This window comes from Fringilla coelebs, assembly GCF_963513975.1.
Source record: "Fringilla coelebs genome assembly, chromosome: 8".
Lineage (NCBI taxonomy): Eukaryota > Metazoa > Chordata > Aves > Passeriformes > Fringillidae > Fringilla > Fringilla coelebs.
Genome location: NC_140066.1, coordinates 21,991,976 through 22,009,215, shown reverse-complemented (window position 1 = coordinate 22,009,215; position 17,240 = coordinate 21,991,976). Strand labels below are relative to the sequence as shown.

The 17,240-nt window shown below is 36.0% G+C and overlaps 1 protein-coding gene across 1 annotated transcript; it reads right to left on the bottom strand.

Moving 5' to 3' along the window:
* Nucleotides 1–4,311: 4,311 nt before the first annotated feature.
* Nucleotides 4,312–5,241, bottom strand: LOC311156527 (heparan sulfate glucosamine 3-O-sulfotransferase 1-like; the record flags this gene model as incomplete). The annotated part of the gene is made up of 1 exon (XM_084210528.1): nucleotides 4,312–5,241. The coding sequence occupies one exon, from the start codon at nucleotides 5,239–5,241 to the stop codon at nucleotides 4,312–4,314; it is 930 nt and encodes a 309-aa protein (XP_084066654.1).
* Between the last annotated feature and the right edge of the window lie 11,999 nt (nucleotides 5,242–17,240).

Genomic DNA, 17,240 nt, shown 5'->3' with positions numbered 1-17,240 from the left:
AATTACCTGTGATTCCCCTTAATTACTTGATTTAAATCTAAAAGGCAGTGCTTTAGAGTGACAATGTGTTTAGTCTAACATTCTTCAGAATAAGAAAAATTGGAACATAATTGTATTGTGCAATGAAGAGAGAGAAAATACTGAGACTGTTAAGCTATCTGTCCCTCTGTAGAAGTGCTTTTTACTGAGAATTGTAACAAATTGAAATAATATTAATTCTGGCCTAACTCTCTACTTTTATTGCAGGGTGACTCAAACCACCTTTTTATCTCAGAGGAAACAATATAATACTAGAGAAATGCCCTTTGAGAGAAAAACTGTACCCCTGGTTGAGAGTTTACATGAAGGTATTTTTTAAACACTTACTGAGAGGTTTTTGTAATGGCACTGAAAGAATGCACAATGTGAAGGTGTAAAATTATTGAATCAGAAAATAAACCTCACAGTGCTGCTGACATGGGCCAATACGGGACAGTCTGCATTTTTCATCACATCTATTTTCACAGAAAACTATGATTTTTGTCAGTCTGTTTTAATCTGTTGTATTTCCCCTAAGTAGCAGATTCACCTTCAAGGACTAATTTATTCGTTGCAGTTCTGTTAGTGTCTTGGTTTCCAAAATGTTTTCAGGAATTGTGGTAAGCTCATGTCACTGTTAATTAACCTTAAAGACAAGACAATGCAATTCCTCTGTAATCACAGGATGATACTACAGAGTCTTTCTAGCCACCATTGGTTCTAACTTTTAAATTAGTTAGAAAATAGCAAAACAATTTATAAAGTCACATTGAAACTTGAAATAATCAAGGTGGAAACTATTTGGCCAGTAACTAAATATTGTTCATTAACTGCTGGCAATGATTAATGTGCTAGGCAAATTATTACTGATTTTATTTCCAATGTGTCTTCACCCTTATGACAAAATTCAAGCTTTTGAAAGAAATTAAGACCAAATCCACAAATACAGAAAATAATAATCTACGACAATATAATACTTTAATAATTTAAATATTCCTTTCTCATAAGGGAAAAGTTATTGTGCAATTCTTACTATGAATCAAAGTTTTGGGGGATAAGTCTCTCTTTTTCTTTTTTATTTTTTCAGTTAAACTGTGTAAGTAAACTGATAAATCATATCAGATAATGAGATGATAATTTCTTTTAGAGAAAAGTAATTTCTGATTTACTATCAATTGTGTAAATTCATGAGATACATTTAATTTCTTCAATTGTGAACTGTCTCGTTAATAACACCTGCATGCTGATTGTAAGCCTTCAGGTCTTCCCAAAAAATGGATTACTTTTGAATTCCAAGTTTCAAAAACTGAGTACTTTTTATTTTACTCATGTATGCCTCAGTGGATTGTATATTAAATTAATCTGATTCCCTTCCTGAGCATGAGGGAAGGAGGGTTTTCTTAAAGATTGTAAGAATGGAAAAGGTCAGGACAACATGAAAGAGTATTTTTCAGACCACAAAATGAGTAACTAGTTGAAAGTTTGCAATGTAAAAACACAGTCTAACCTCTGTTTTGCAGAGGTTAAGGTGTGTGGTTTTTGACCATTTACCAAAACAAAATTTCTTGTGAGAATCTTGGTTTACATAAAACCCCACCAAGCCAAACCAACCCCTCACCCAGATTATATTCATATATTTATTAATGCTTAATGTACTTCTCATGATATTAGTAAACTCTAAAATAATATCAAATTCATTCCATCAACTCTGTTCTTCCCCAGAATGCTGAACAGGAGTGAGGAGTGATAACAAATCAAACAGATATATGCATCCCTAATCCATACAGCTCAGCTCTCCTTGAAATGTAAATTCCAGAAAGGGACTTGCATTTTGAAAGATGCATACAGCTTCTGCTAACTGGTGCTCCTGCATTCAGCTCATTTAAAGATTAGCTGTAAACTTCAGAGAAGAAAGAGAAAGACTTGATGCCTGCAAGCATAAATACAGAAAGACATTAGAATTTTCTCCCTTCCTTTTTCTAGGAAGACTATGAAATTTAATGTGGCATATAGACATATGAGTTTTTCAATTACTAGCATCTACCTGAAACTTTTATTAAAGTATGCATTGTTTTCAAATTTGCCTCTTGTAAGAAAAAAAAATAAAAAAGGAAAAATAGATTTTCAGAATGTGCAAGAAACAAAAAGTAATATATTTTTGTCCTGTATAAGCTGCATTTATGCTGCTCCCTTTGATAATGTATTTCTGAAATTGGAAGGAGTTTTGTTGCTCACTGAGATTGATTGGTCAGAAAGAACCAGCCATGTTAGACAATATTGGGAATCTGGATTTGGGTGTTCTGTTATCAGACTAAAGTACTGTGCCCACAAAATAGAAAGAGCCATTCTGATATAGAATCACACTGTAAATTCAGAGTTCAGACATTTTCTGGTCTAGCTTTTTACTTGACAAAAGACAAAGAATATACTCTTAGACTGCACAACTGCAGTTATTCCAGTTTGCCTATCCAATGTCCTTGTAGAGATGGTAGAAGACCAGCATAAGCATTCTGTTCTCTGACTAATTTGAATTTCCACAGATTCTTATTTGACACTTTTATTTCTTAGTGCCTACATCTGATCAATATTAATGATTAAGAAGCCACAATCTCAGAAAAGTGGAAGGAGCAAAAGACAATTTGCACCATCTGTAGAAATTGGGGATGTAGTAAATATACTTCAGAAAGGTAATTTCAGAGATTAATCCTATGCTAATGAAAATAATTTGCTCTCATACACACAGCATATTTTCTCTCATACATACATATACGAGTAGTAGAACAGCTAAAGAGTAAGATTCATTATATTGTTTTTAACATTTTACATTTTTTGAGAGAATATTTGGTGAAAGATATTTCTACATAATCTGAGTCTGATTCTTTTCAGCTTCAGAGGAATACTGCTACCTGCCTAAGTAATCCACTCATAAAGTATTAAAAGGCTAAAAATCAGCCCTGCAGTACATACCTCTTAGCCTGGAAAGTGGAAGAATCCCACAGTAGGAACATACTCTGCTTTAGGCTGAGCAGTGACTTAGGCAGAAGGACAGAAAGGGAGAACCTTCATTGGGTTTGATGCTCAGAGTTGTTTTCTTCTTTGGTATTGATATGTAATAAAATATTTATATGAAAAAGCAGAAAAATCAGTGTAAGACTGTTTAAAAATATTGAAAATAAAATCCTGATGCAGGGCTAGAAATGGTTGTGGTTCTTACATATAACCTGAGTATGTCATACTGAACAGTGTGTCTGAGATATGTAACACAACAAGAGGTTTTTTTAATGCTGACACAATCCCATGGTCTGTATCAGAAATGGCAAAATAAAACTACACCATGCTTCAGGGGGCAAGCAAATAATTTTTTTTTTCTTAACAAGTACCGTTGTGCCAATAGGGGCGTGTAAACCAAAGTCAGGAGAACAATAGAATAACTAGTCACAGAGTACAAACATAATCCTATGGTAGTACTAAGAGCCTTTCCATTCAAGAGCAAAGTGATAAAATTTATGCAATCAAATATTTGTACAGTTGCTTATTAATCATTAATATTTTTTAAATTGATTTTTATTTTAGTGTATAGAGTATTAGTGTTCCTGGGATATTTTAATTTCTTTACATTCAGAACTCTCACTTTAACCTTCTTCAAGGAGTTTCTAGTCTTACTTTGGAGATTTTTTTGCAAACCCAAGACAGTAAGAGTGTGGTTTAATTCCTATGTTATATAGACAGTAGCTTCTAGCTCACCTATTCAAAATTACAGGTGAAATAGATTCCTTCTATTATTAATTAAGTACTTCAGCATATTAAAGATGATGATTTATTTATTGGAGCTACTATGTATGCCCCTATTTTAACATACAATTTAAACTTATTTTATGAAAAATTCTATAAATCAACACCACTATCATGTGGGATATAAAAAATACTAACAACAAAAAATACAGAACAGTTAGAATAATACTATTTCCAATATTTACATTTTTTACAGTTAAACGCATTTTTCCGAAACAGCAGAAATCTTGTAGAGATACACCTTTGCTAAGTTTGCTGAAGTTAATGTATTTGCATGTGAGACAAAGAAGATCAGAATATGACTCCCAGTAATCATACAAATACATAAAACTTATTTTTCCCAACAGAAAGAGTACCCTTTCAATGAGTCAGCAGATGTGTTGTTCCAATGAAGCATACAACCAGTGTGTTCATTCTCATAATATGAGACTTTATGGTTTAGAAAGGTATGTCTGGAAGTTTGTCTTGGGCCCTTTTTAAGAAACATTGACCCCAAATGTGTTAATGCCAGTCAAAGGAATGATTAACCATCCTGTAAAATTTTGCATTGTGCTCTCTGAAGTAAGAATACAGTTGCTCTAAAACTGTGCTGTTAACAAGAGGATGGGGACGCCCTTTGGATTCATGTAAACATCTCTCCCTCCCATCACTTCTGATGCAGTAGAATCCCTTGGTTTGGTTAAAATAAAAATTAGAAGACATAATTCGGGATGGAAGATTTAGAAATCTTTCAACTTTTTGTAACTCAGGAAGAGGGTCCTTGATCAAAGTATTGCCATCCACTATGTGGATCTGATCCAAACTGAAATGCTCAAGCCACTTTTCCATATGGACATCATATAGGCTTCTCTGAATAGCTTTGTATTTGGTATTAAGCACTCCATTCTTAATAACAATATCTTCAAAGAGCTGAACAGGCTTGTGACTTTCTACCCTGTTGTAGTACACTTGGGTATAGTCAGATATAACTCTCTCAGTGGGATCTCTTAGAATGAGCAGCAGTTTAATGGAGCTATTCATGTCATGAATTCTTCCTGGAGCCTGTGGTGATGTAAAATAGCCTGGTGTTTTCTCAATTGTAATTTGATTTCCATAAGAAAATGGCATCAGATTTCTATACCAGTCTATTCCTTTCACATAATTTTCATCCCAGTCAAAGAAGTGGACTTCTGTCGCTGCCACCACAATGTTAGGATGAATATCCAACATTTCCAGCAAAGCTCTGGTCCCTCCTTTACGAACTCCTATGATGATTGTCTGAGGTATTTGTCTGCTCGTGCCAGGAGGTCTCACCTGGGCTGAATAATGTTCACTTTTATTGCTGAATAATCCCACTTGTGACTTCAGTGTTTCCAGCAGTGCCCCATTCTCAACAGGAGCACCCCGAGCATGAGTCAGCAGAAGATAAGCTGACACAAGTAGGAAGGCCATGTGGAGAGGAATAATTATTTCAAGATAACGTTTTGCTCAATTAATGAAAGAATAGGTGAGTCCCCTCTGGTTGGCAGAACCCGTGGCAAGCACACAGCAAGCTTCTGAAGCATCTGCAAAATAAAATAAGACAAATCAGTGATTCTAAACTCATCATCAGTTAAAAAATTCGACTCACAATTCAATTCACAAAGCTAATCTGTGATCCCAGTAGGAAATTAATAACGAAATTATTTGTTTCCCCTGAGTTTATATCAGAAGGACAGAAAAATCCCATGTGTTGGGGCTTTTTTCTCCTTACCATGAGTGACCACTGATGGTTACTAACCTTTCAACAATTTTTATTTCCTCTAAGCAGATTAGAATTTTTTACCTGATTTTAAATCCTGACCATTTGTTGCTTGCTCTGATTTTCCTAATTATCTTCCATACATACCACATACTTCTCTTGTTGTAAATACCATACCCCGTGTGATAACAATAATTCCAAAGAATATTTGAATGTCAGCACCTTTCCTCAAATTCCCTGCTAGAATAGTATATTCTCACATAAACAACAGACCTGAATGATGGTGCCACCATCTGGGTTTTAGTGAGCTATGAATCATACAAAAATAATTCTGTTTATTTAGACACAAAACCAAAACATAGACAGAGGCAAAGTTTTGAAATCTGAGCCCATCAGAGCAGAAAACTAACTCTGTCAAACAAAAGTAAAGTGGCTAAGTGGGATCAGTGTGGGAAAAATAAATGATGCAGGGTGGATGGATTCTCTGTAACTACCCAAGTGTTGCACTGCAGTCATATGAGTGTTGGAAAAGTCTTGGCAAAATCAGATTTTCAGGCAATATTCTCCAAAGCTCTGTATAAGACATACCCAGATGCTTTCTGGTCACTGAGAGATTTCTGCAGGGAGGCAAGTCTGCTTGAGGCTGAACAGCTTCTTTTGCTTAATCCACATTGCATAATCCACATGGCCATTTTAAGAAGTGGCCAATGTTAGATATCTTCAAAATTTGCAAAAACTTCAGGCTTGCAGGTATGTGCAGATGTAAATGAAAGAAAACATCTATGTAACGGTGTTAGGAACGTCTGAAATCTCCTGGGTAACTTTTGTATGCAATATTTGAAACAGATTGCTTATGGATCTGCCATCACAACAGCAGTCATAAAAAATTCAGATCAATGCAACACCTGCACTTGAACTGCTGTGATTGGATTGCGTGGTTTTAACTCTGAAAATCCTACAGGACAAATTCCCATTGAGAGGACTCCTGAGTTTCACTCCATTTCTGAGCAATTACATGATTTATAGATTTGTGGGATATATCTACATTCTTGTTTTGTTTTCAATGTAGCATACAAAAACAAGGGGGTTTTTTTGTACAGTGAAGCAGCAGTCATTTAATAAACAATAACCATTTTTGGAATAATTTTGAATTATGGCTCATATTTTAACATAGCCTTTGAAATGTTACAACCTTAGCTCCTTCTCCCGTGTTCACTGTCTCTTTCTTTTTCTGTAGCTCCTTCTTTAGTGTTCACTGTCTTTTTCTGAACATATTGGTCACAGTACTTCATCTCTTAGAAACCACCTTAGAAAACACAGCTGATTCCCATTTGTCATGGCACTGAGGAGCATTCAGTATTTCTATTTTAAAATTGTTTACTTTGAGTCTTACTTTACAGGCGTAAAGACTTTAAAATTTTGATAATAGTAGTCTAGGCAATGCAGCAGAATCATTAAATCTATTTTCTAAATTTTATTGAAACCTTCTCCAGCTTCTTGAATATCTAGGGAATGTAGTCAGCCTCAACAAGCGCTAAACTCACAGTTATATAGCAAATATTAACCCTAAAATTGTCATTTTAAAAATAAACTGTGACCTTTAGTGAAGAAACCTGCAGAGAACATTCCCTGTTATGTCTGACTAAGACTTAAAGGGCAACTGCTTCTTCAAAAAGAGCACAGTTTCAACTAGGAAGAGTGAGTATACGATTACTAAATATTGGAAAAGTCTAAGTACAAATTTGCTTTGTAATGACAGAGTGGAATGCTGTTCTTTAGGAATTTGAAAGGAGGTTTCATTTTAAAGATCACTGCTTTTTCCACTAGGAACTTCACTCAGAAGTTCTGTTTGAAGTTCCCAAGAGGAAAGAATGCAAGAATTTCTATGGCAGTCACAGGAGGGAGGAACAGGTATGCTTATACCAAAATAATTTATAGTGACTATTCCTTTGGATGGCAAGTTTAGGAAGTGGTAACCATGCTGTTCAGCACTGCTGAGAGACTAAAATGCATTTTACAGTAATGGGTGCTAATGCTGGCTTTGGAAAGATCCTTAGGATGCACAGCACGAAACGTGAAGCGTGGCACCCCAGATGATTCCTGGAATGCCAGCTTTCAAGGAAGGGACTCTGCTTTAAGAATTTCAAGCCAAATGTTTCACAATTCACAAGGTTCCTGAATAGTTCAATCTGAGGAAAGGCACAGCAATGCATAAGATGGTTTCAGAAGTAGCAATATATGACAGCATGGCATCTTTCTGGACCTGTGATGCCATCAGGATGGGATTTGGGAGCGGGGGCCAAGGGAGCAGGTGATCACTCTTTTAACCTGTTCTGAAATCCCAGTGTTAGATGCATTCTATTAATCTTCATTGTTAAATTAAAATTCTTCCAGGAAGACTGAGGAATTGTTCTTATAAAAATCTTACAGGTTTTCTCAATTTACCTCTTTCATGATAATACAGCATGCTATACATTATAAATGCACTTACACATCTATACATTAGATTACAAGTACTTTGAACTAAGGGAAGACCTGTCTGAATGTCTGCCAAGCAAAGGATTACTTATAAATATCAAGGTGGAGACATACAGTTCATTATCTGATTTAAATTCTGGAACTATCCCATTTTGAAACAGTTTCATGAACTGATTCTGGACAGGTATTTTAGGCAATTTTACTCAACTTGAAAGAAAGTTATTTTTAGATTTCTGGAGAATTAGTATTCTTGAGACTAACTAGGTTAACAGCTTAAATTGAAAAAATAGAAAGGAAGAGAGGAAAAGCAGGAATTTCTCTGAAATAAACTAAAAGCAGAGTAAAAAAAAAGGAGCATTTAATACTGGGACTCTGCACTAGTATAGACAGAGATGTGCTCTTTGTACATCTGGTGACTGGTGAAAAAATTCTCACACTCACTTTTAAATTTTGTTTAAAAAATCCAAACACACTAACATTATTTCATCCCTGAGTTTTCTGGTTTCATACACCTAAGAACCAGGTACAAATACTGAAACCCAAAGAAGACTGTAAGCTGTATGAGAAAATCGTACTTATCACTGAGGAAAGATTGGTGTTCCAAAATATTCTCAGGTTCACTTCTGATGTGAGTGAGAGTCTGCTTAATTTATCATCTGAAATCAGCATTTCTCTGTAAGACACATTCAGGCAGCAAGTAGCAGAAGGACTCTGCATATTCTGTGGACTGAAGTATTGTTTGAAAAAATAATTAAACATAATTATTAACCATTTTAACCAGTTTTCACATTAATTGGTGTTTTTAAAAATTTCTTAGAATCATTGCTAGGAAAAATCCTTACCCAGGAAATACTACAGAAAAAATCAAATTCAAAATGTGCTGTAAAATTGGTTCCTAAATAGATCAAAATTGCCTTTGGGAGCAATTCTACCAGAATAACATTTCAGCTTTGGCTTAAGATATTTGATTGATTTCAGTGAAGCTCTAAGATGTTAGATCCTGCGGTTAGGTTATAATTGCTACATAAATGTAAAGGTTTTAAAAAAGATTTATCAGATATAATTGGAGTGTTATTATAATATTTTTCGTGTTGCTTTTCTGCCTTTATGCAATTACATTTTTAGACGATATTAACTGCTTTTTATAATGAAAACAGTATATTTTACATTGGTGCACTGCACCAATGAAGAACCTGAAAGTAGTCTTATAAACCCCATGACCCATGATCAGAATTACAGTGCCTTATTACCATTTTTCCCTCTTATTTGGTAGTGTTGGTGCTGTTTAGTAACACAAGGAAAATCAACATATTATGATACTTATTAAGCAGGAATGTACTTCATAAACAAATTCGTGCTGCAGAAAGGACTAATTAAGTAAATAGTACCTTGGGCTGCTCTTTCTTTTATTTTTTTAAAACCTAGTCTAGACTTGGGAAGCTGCTATGCTAGCTGAAAAATCATTTTAATATTACAGAAATGTACTAAACACCCTTAACTGCTGCACTCTACTCTGAAAACACTTCCAAGTGTCTTATGATTTATCTTGCTTTGGGGTAAAGTACAAAATCGTGGCGTAAACACAAATATATTATTACTAATTTATAACATTATTAGTTCCTAATAATACTTCCTGTATTACAGTGCCTGTAATGTTTTTCATTGGAGAATTCTGCAGCACTCTGTGTTGATGAACTGCCTGCACCTTATTAAGGCACCATTCCCACCTTACAGGAAATTGCAACTGGCCAATGGATAGATCCAGTTCAGGAGTGCAAATGCTTTGGAAAGTCAGGCTAATCTGATCTGCTCAAGGTCACATAGCAGGTCTATAGTCCAACCAAGAATAAAAACCCCAGGGCTTCTAATTCTCCTTCCTTCCCTTCCAATTCTGTCTTTGTGCCATTCCATAGCAGCCTCTCTTATGATAGCTTATAGCTGGATTACATGCTGAACTGAAAAGCAAAGAGGTTCCTCAATGTTTCAGCATAAAAATAAACTTTTTTTTTTTAATAAAGCTGCTTCTTTCCACTTGCTTCTCACCAAAAAAAAAAAAAAAAATGGAATCAAGTACTAACTACAAACTCAGGATTTTATTGTTTCAAGGCTTTTGTTCAGAAATACTTCTGTTGGTGACTGAAAACTGCACCAAGGGGAGGTAGTCAGAGCAAATATAACAAAACACCAATTCTTTTCTCAATACTGCTTATCCTATTAATTCCTATTAGGTGCAAAATTATCACAACACAAAGATCAATCACTGAGAGGAACACAATGTAAACATGTTAAGGCTCACTGGCACAAAAACTTGAAACAGCTCAATTGTATCTCTATAATTAAGAACATCTCTAATGCTGACAATATAAAAAACAATTCCAGCCTAACTCTATTCACAACCAATGGTCAGATAAGGTGAACAGTTTCAGAAATTTCTGGAAGGACAATCATACTGTGATGTCAGTTAGACCAGTGTCAAGTATCCCATACAGACTGGGTTATGTAATAAATAATTCTCAACAACAAAAATATAATTCTAAAAGTTTTGGAATATCTGAAATTAGGCTGGTGATTTTCCTTCATTAAAACTAGAATTAGTTACATAGCATTAGAAATGCAAATCTGCACTCAGTATGGCTTATACATTTTTTAAAAACAGGCAAGTGAATTATCCAGTGCACATAGGACACATTGCTCCATAGAATCCAGTATCAATGTATTCAATCCAATAACACAGTGACTAAGTCAATTAACTCTAAGCATTAAATATTAGAAATAACACTATCATCAAAGGTCCTCTTCATAGTACCTTAATTCTGATTATAATATAATTTGTGAAATAATGGACATCTGAAAATACTTGGCACATGTCCAATGGTTGAACAAAGTGTCCTCTTTAATATTAATTGGAAGGAAATACAGTTCAGCTACTTCTATCTACACATGTGAGATATGCCTAGGAAGAGTTCAGGGGACAATGAGAACACATTTCTGAGTGTGAAAAGCATTAAAAGTTTTGGAAAAGTTTCCTGTGTAAAAACAATTGTGAGTCTTAATTTTATTACAAGCAGAGGAATTACTTTAGGTCTACATTAAAATGAGACCAATCAGGTGCACTTGAATAACTGGAGCTGTGCCCTTGTAGTGAGATTTGATTCAGAAGAATCCCAAATTACCTATTCCATGAGAGCAATGACTATGTGGGAGAGTTATCCCAGGGAGATAACCCTTTACAAGGCATGAAACTTCTCTGTCACAATTTTATGCTCTGCTCCATTCCTAGACTAACTGCAGTAACTAAATAACATTTGCTTTGTCATTACTGGCCTTTATCAGAATCAGGTAGGAGAGGTCAGTAGGTTCCCAGGAATATACCTCCCCCTGTAACCATGGAAAATCTCTGCTGCCAGCTGGAGGAAGCAAGAAAGGGTAAGAGAGTAAAAAACAACAGTGGAGTTCTGTAGCAGAGCTGCAAGTCAAGCTCAGTGATCTCTTTTCATACAAGGAGCAGAGGACAAAGTATGAAAAGGACCACAGACCCAAAGCCAAATAAAGATTGCAGCAGTCCCTATTGCAGATTAAGAGTCTTGTAGGCACTTAAATTTTGTTCACTTTCATTTTACTCAAACTTTGGGTGTCATTTTGTTAGGGAGATGCACTAAGCTTTCCTAAATGAGGTAGTAGCTAAAAATGTATGAACCCACAGACTGTCAGAAATGCTGCCTTGCTGTCATAACACCTCTTTGGGTAATGAAAAAGTTTAAAGGTTTCTCTTTAAGCATCAACACAAAATATATGTTAGCACAAAGAAAGACAAAGACATTAACATTTTAAAGTCCTAATCTCAGGAGTGAATTTATTTGTGTGAGCATTTTCTAATGAGATTGCAGTTTTATAGCAGCAAACAGTTACCACCTTACAGGAATAAAAAGGAAATAGCTATTTGGTGAGTAATGGTAGGAGCTACAAAGTAACAGCAATTGGCTGCCGGCTTCTAGCAGGTACACAGACTATAATGGATAAAAAGGAAAGCTAAGAAATGTTAGATGAACTATAAACACCATTAAATCATTGGCAGGTGATATTAGCAGATAGGAGTTTTGAAGGAAGTTTGCTTCCCTAAGGCTAGCATTACATTTCCTAATTCCTTTTCTGACTGCAAATATGTAGCAGTACAGTAATATATACAGTATAAACACACTAATAAATTTCTGAGCTAAATAAACCTTCTACAGCTGTAGTTTACACACTTATGTTTTATAGTATCTTTGAAAAATATCATGCTCAAACCATCCACATAAAAGTCACTGAATTACAATTTCATAAAGATCTTTAATATGTTTAGCACATAAAGTCAGGTACGTTCTGGGGATACTTGTAAACAGACATAAATAAAAATTCAGTTCCTATTAAGATGCAAAGAGTGGATAGTGGTCAGATTAGCACAGATGAGAAGGCCAGTTTTATTTATCACATTGGCATATTTGAAATGGAATTTCATTAGCATTTTGCTGAATTAAACTTACACCTCTAATTGTTAATTAAGCATCTGAATTAATATAAATTGAAGTAACAAAGATGCCATGCCACTTCTTCAGCCAAACAAGCAGTAGTCATGTAATTATAAGCTGCAAATGTAATGATGTGTGGCTGATAAGCAGCTTTTGTGTATATTTCTACAGTACAGCAAAAAGGTCAAATTTCAGCCTCTCTACCTCTGGTATAATTAATTGAATATTATTAATTTTCCCCCACTCATTTTCACAAAGAATACCTTAATACTCCCAGATGTTTAGGAAATAAAATTAGAATTTGATGAAGAGGATTTACTAGAGACTTGCCATTTAAAGGAAAAAATTGCTCAGAGGGTCAGGGATGGCAAGAGAAGCATTCAAGAGGGATGAGGACAGTTTAACTCTGTGGTACAAAACAGCAAATTCCTCCAGGACATCCAGGTCAAATAACTGACCCTAAAATCTTTTATGGTCTTGTAAAGAGCACAAATTCCTGATACTAAAAATAAAAGCAACCCCAAAAAATCACATGTCCAAACCCCTCCACCAAACCCTACCCCTGCAAGAAACCCCAACCAAACTCCAAAGAAAATCCACAAACCCACGCTGGTTTTAAGACAATACAACTTCAAGGACTCCAAAAAGGGATAATTCTTCTCAGAGCTGTTCTGGGCAGCACTTGTCAATATGACACCTTTTGTTTTCAGCACTGCCCCCGTGCAGGGGAGGAGCAGTCCAGGCAAAGCTCATCAGACCATGGCAGCGGTCAGGGATCACCTGAAACAGCCCAGGTGACACGTGGGGAACTGCCCAGGGGAGCAGCCAGGCAACAAGGAGGCTTCTTCATCCCCACCTTGGAATGTGTCCAATCTGCCCCTTGAGTGAGGCATCTCAGATGAGTCTGATGAGCCAAGGTCAGCCAAGGTCCCACCCTTTGTTTACCTCTTTTTGAATAACTTTTCCCAGGCTCTGGTCCCTGGGAAGCAGCTCTCTGGTGCTGTCTGATAAGATTGCCCTCTTGGGTCCCATATAGCTGTTGCATAACCCCATCATATAGGGCACGAAACAACCTGATCCTTCCCTTGGTAATGAGTTCTGCTATCCAACAATCACCCAGCTGAAAACCTTCTGATGTCAAATGCAAACAGTAAGGAGAAGGATCCAGCTTCTTGGCTCAGGTAAAGCACAGATGTAAACTGAGCAGGGAATTCACCCAGAATTTTAAAAAGCAGCTAGAAGACCCATCAGAGTTGAAATCTCTTGGCCTTGTAAGGGATGACTGAACAAAACTTAAGAAAAAAATAACAGCTCAGGAGTTTTTAAGAGTAACAAGAGAACAGAGGATGTGAGAGGATAGAAAGAAGCTGAAATAATAAATCAATGATGGACGTAAGATTGAAAATTTAATTTTGAAATTTTCAGTACTGTCACAGGCCCTGATAAGAGATCAAGGAAAAGGTCAGAGAAAAACAGCATGAGTCAGTATGAATATTTGATAAAATAGTAGGATTTACAAAACCAAGAAGCATACTAAATCCACACTGAGTTCAGGTATGCTAAGAGACTTTGGGCATCAAAGAATCAGAAATTCTACAGAAAGGGCCTCATAGTCCATCTTTTCTCAAAGTAAACAAACAAGTACGACTTGAAGAGACCATGGAAAGCTTAGTGAGTCTTAACACTGATTAATAAATATATTAGTAAAATATCTAAAAATATATCACTAAAATAAATATATTAGTCAAAACTCTCTCTTCCACTGTTAAACAGATTCTTGTTAATAAAGAAGGCAAATACACTGCAATACAGAGCAGGCAAACATATTAGAAAAGAAACAAACAGATAAAACCTTTCTTGAATAGTAGCTCAACGCCTTCAACACATATCCATCATCAAGCTACGTGCACATTCAGCCCAGCAGAGAGCTGTAGAGGTGCAGGAATGAAAGCAATTTAGGGAACATTTGGAAATGCCTGACAACTGGAATAAAACACATAAAACAGCCCCTAGTGCAACACTTGTGTCTCTCACACTGCTCCTCAGGCTGGTTACTGGGAGACAAAGATGACAGGCTGAACACATGGAGTAAGTGAAAGACAGATTATTTTCTGGCTATTATGGAAAATCAGAAATCAGATCCTTGCTCCTTACCAAACCTTTTTGCAGTGCCAAAGTAGCACATTAAAGTACAATAAAAGAATTCTCACCACTCTTCAGAGTCTGACAGCAGACAACTAATACCACAAAATTCTAATGATTTTCGCCAGGATTTCTGAGATTTAGTAGGGTCCTACCTGACTGTCTTTTCCACTTTTTAGTTAGGAAAGACAGAACTTAGGAAAGCTTCTGTGCAGTCCAAATTTTTCAAAACTTTGATGTACAGCCCAAACCTATTGGCATGTCAGTAGTACAACCAAAGATGTAGATACATGTCAAAAACTCCTGTACTTCAGGGGAAAACAAAGCAATTCCCTTTCTTCATTCTGACCAGTCCAGACTGTTATGATGACTTCCCTGTGCAAAAACATCCTCTGCATCTACAAGTTGAAGGTGTCCTCACAAAACCACTTTCTGTTGCTGCACCACTGCATTCTGCAGCACAGTTAATTCCAGCAGAACACACTCCTCAGCACACAGCATCACTTCTGCCCCATAGCTCAGTGGTGCACCCAAACAACTCTTCCACACTTTTCCCTTAGTGCTGCTTCATTTCAAATCAGTTACAGCTTTTCAGAAAGGTTCTTTGATGGCTGAGAGTGCCTACAGCAATTTTTGGCACCCTTAAACTCTGTCAATTTTCACCTAAGTCTTTAAGGTAAAATCATATTTAGGAGCCATCACATATGTTCAGTATGTGGACTTCAGGACTTCAGATTTGTGAGACAAATGGTGAGGGTTTGTCACATTAGAAACTCTGACTAGAAAGAGCTATAATAGATGTGGTTGGACACAAAATAAAAGCATGGTAAGATTAGCTCTCAGATTCAAATACTGTGTTTGCTGTTTATGATAATAAAATTTTTTAGCAGCAATTTTTTATTTGAATATGTAATATCAATTTGGAAAACATCTGTTGCACCTAGGTATCTTATAATGACCTTTTCATATTTTTCACCTCAAATCTGAATGGTCTTATCAGTATTCAGAGAGTTGATAAGATGCTAGGAATACCTATAGCAGAGAAAGAGGCAGAGGTAGGGGAGGGCTCTGATATATTCTCATTATTAACTGCATACTCATTAGAGCAATAAAGAGTTGGAATGTTCAAAGCCATTCTCTTAAGGCTGGCTAGGCTGTGTAACACATGTACTTTAATTGATTCTAATCCCTTGATTTCAGCTCCTCAAGCAGACACTGCATGACAGCAGACTGGTCTCATTGTGCCACAACAAATGGACATTTCCCCAAGGACCAATCCTTCAATGTAGCGTGGAGGAGACAGGTACCTCCATCTTCTTACATTTTGTCTCTCTCCTTCCTTCCCAAATAAAACAGAGAAAAACCCTCAAAGCACCAAATTTTGTTATTTTAGTTTCAAGCTTTACTTTTCCTGTAGGAGGAGGTGATCAATTTTGTGATCCTAGATCCATGTTCTTGCTGCAATTAATTTTTTTCACTTACTATATAGCTTATGATCCACATATTCCATACTGTTCTAGTCTACTTATTTTTTTTTCCTCAGGAAATATAAAAAAAAAAAAGAAAAGCTGATGATCAGTACTCATTTCTTTTTGCTATTCTCTATTACCAGTACAAGTGTTATATAAAGCAAAGATGTAGGTGTTAGTGTGTGGTGGTTTTAAACATAAAATACACATCTTGTGCATCCTGATCATTGTTTCTTTGCCCCATTAACACCCTTAGCAGTCCCTATGGATGGTGTAATTTAAAAAAATCATTTTCTCAATGTACATTTACTTTTGACTACATTTTTTCTCCTTATTTTTGCAGAGACAACAGGACATTACTAGCAGGTTTTCTGCAGCATCCTTCATCAGTGTCTCAGCAGTTACTTTAAACGTTTTGAAGGACAACTGTCAACATGTGAATACCAGTTAATTTGCAAGTCCAGTGGGATTCATAGATAAAACCAGAAAGTGAAGAGCCAAACCAACACTTTCAAATCAGATTGCCAAAACCCACATAAAATCAGACTGATGTTCTGCTGCTGTTCACCACCGAGAATAGGAATTTAGTCCTTAAATAAAATTGAGATGCAGTTGGATAGTGCTGAGGCTGAGACTAGAGAATCTCTATTCACTACATAGATTGTGGTGCAATTTTTAAAGATTTTGAGCACCTGAGGCTTTTTTTGCATTTTAGGATGGCTCCACTGAAGGTTGCCTGTTCTCAGGCACTGGTACAACAATTTTCCAACTCAGCAACATAGAAGAAACATATGCCATCATGTGTAGAGTCTCTAGCAGACATTTGCAGCCTCCCTCTTTGCAGCTGATGTTGTGTCCAAACCTTTTACCATTCCATAAGAACTTCAATATTTTGAAAAAGCTTCGCATTCACACAGTAGTTCAGAAAGATTGATATGAAATTTAATGAGGGAAAGAGGATCTCTGGTGGAATCTTTACTTGCACAACCTATCCATCCTCCTACTCTCAGGGTGGAGTATCTCAGTGTTTGGCCACATATAGTGTTTCAAAAATACAGGCACAATATTATTTCCTCTGAGCCCAGTTTGTGAGAAATGTTTACTTCTATTTAA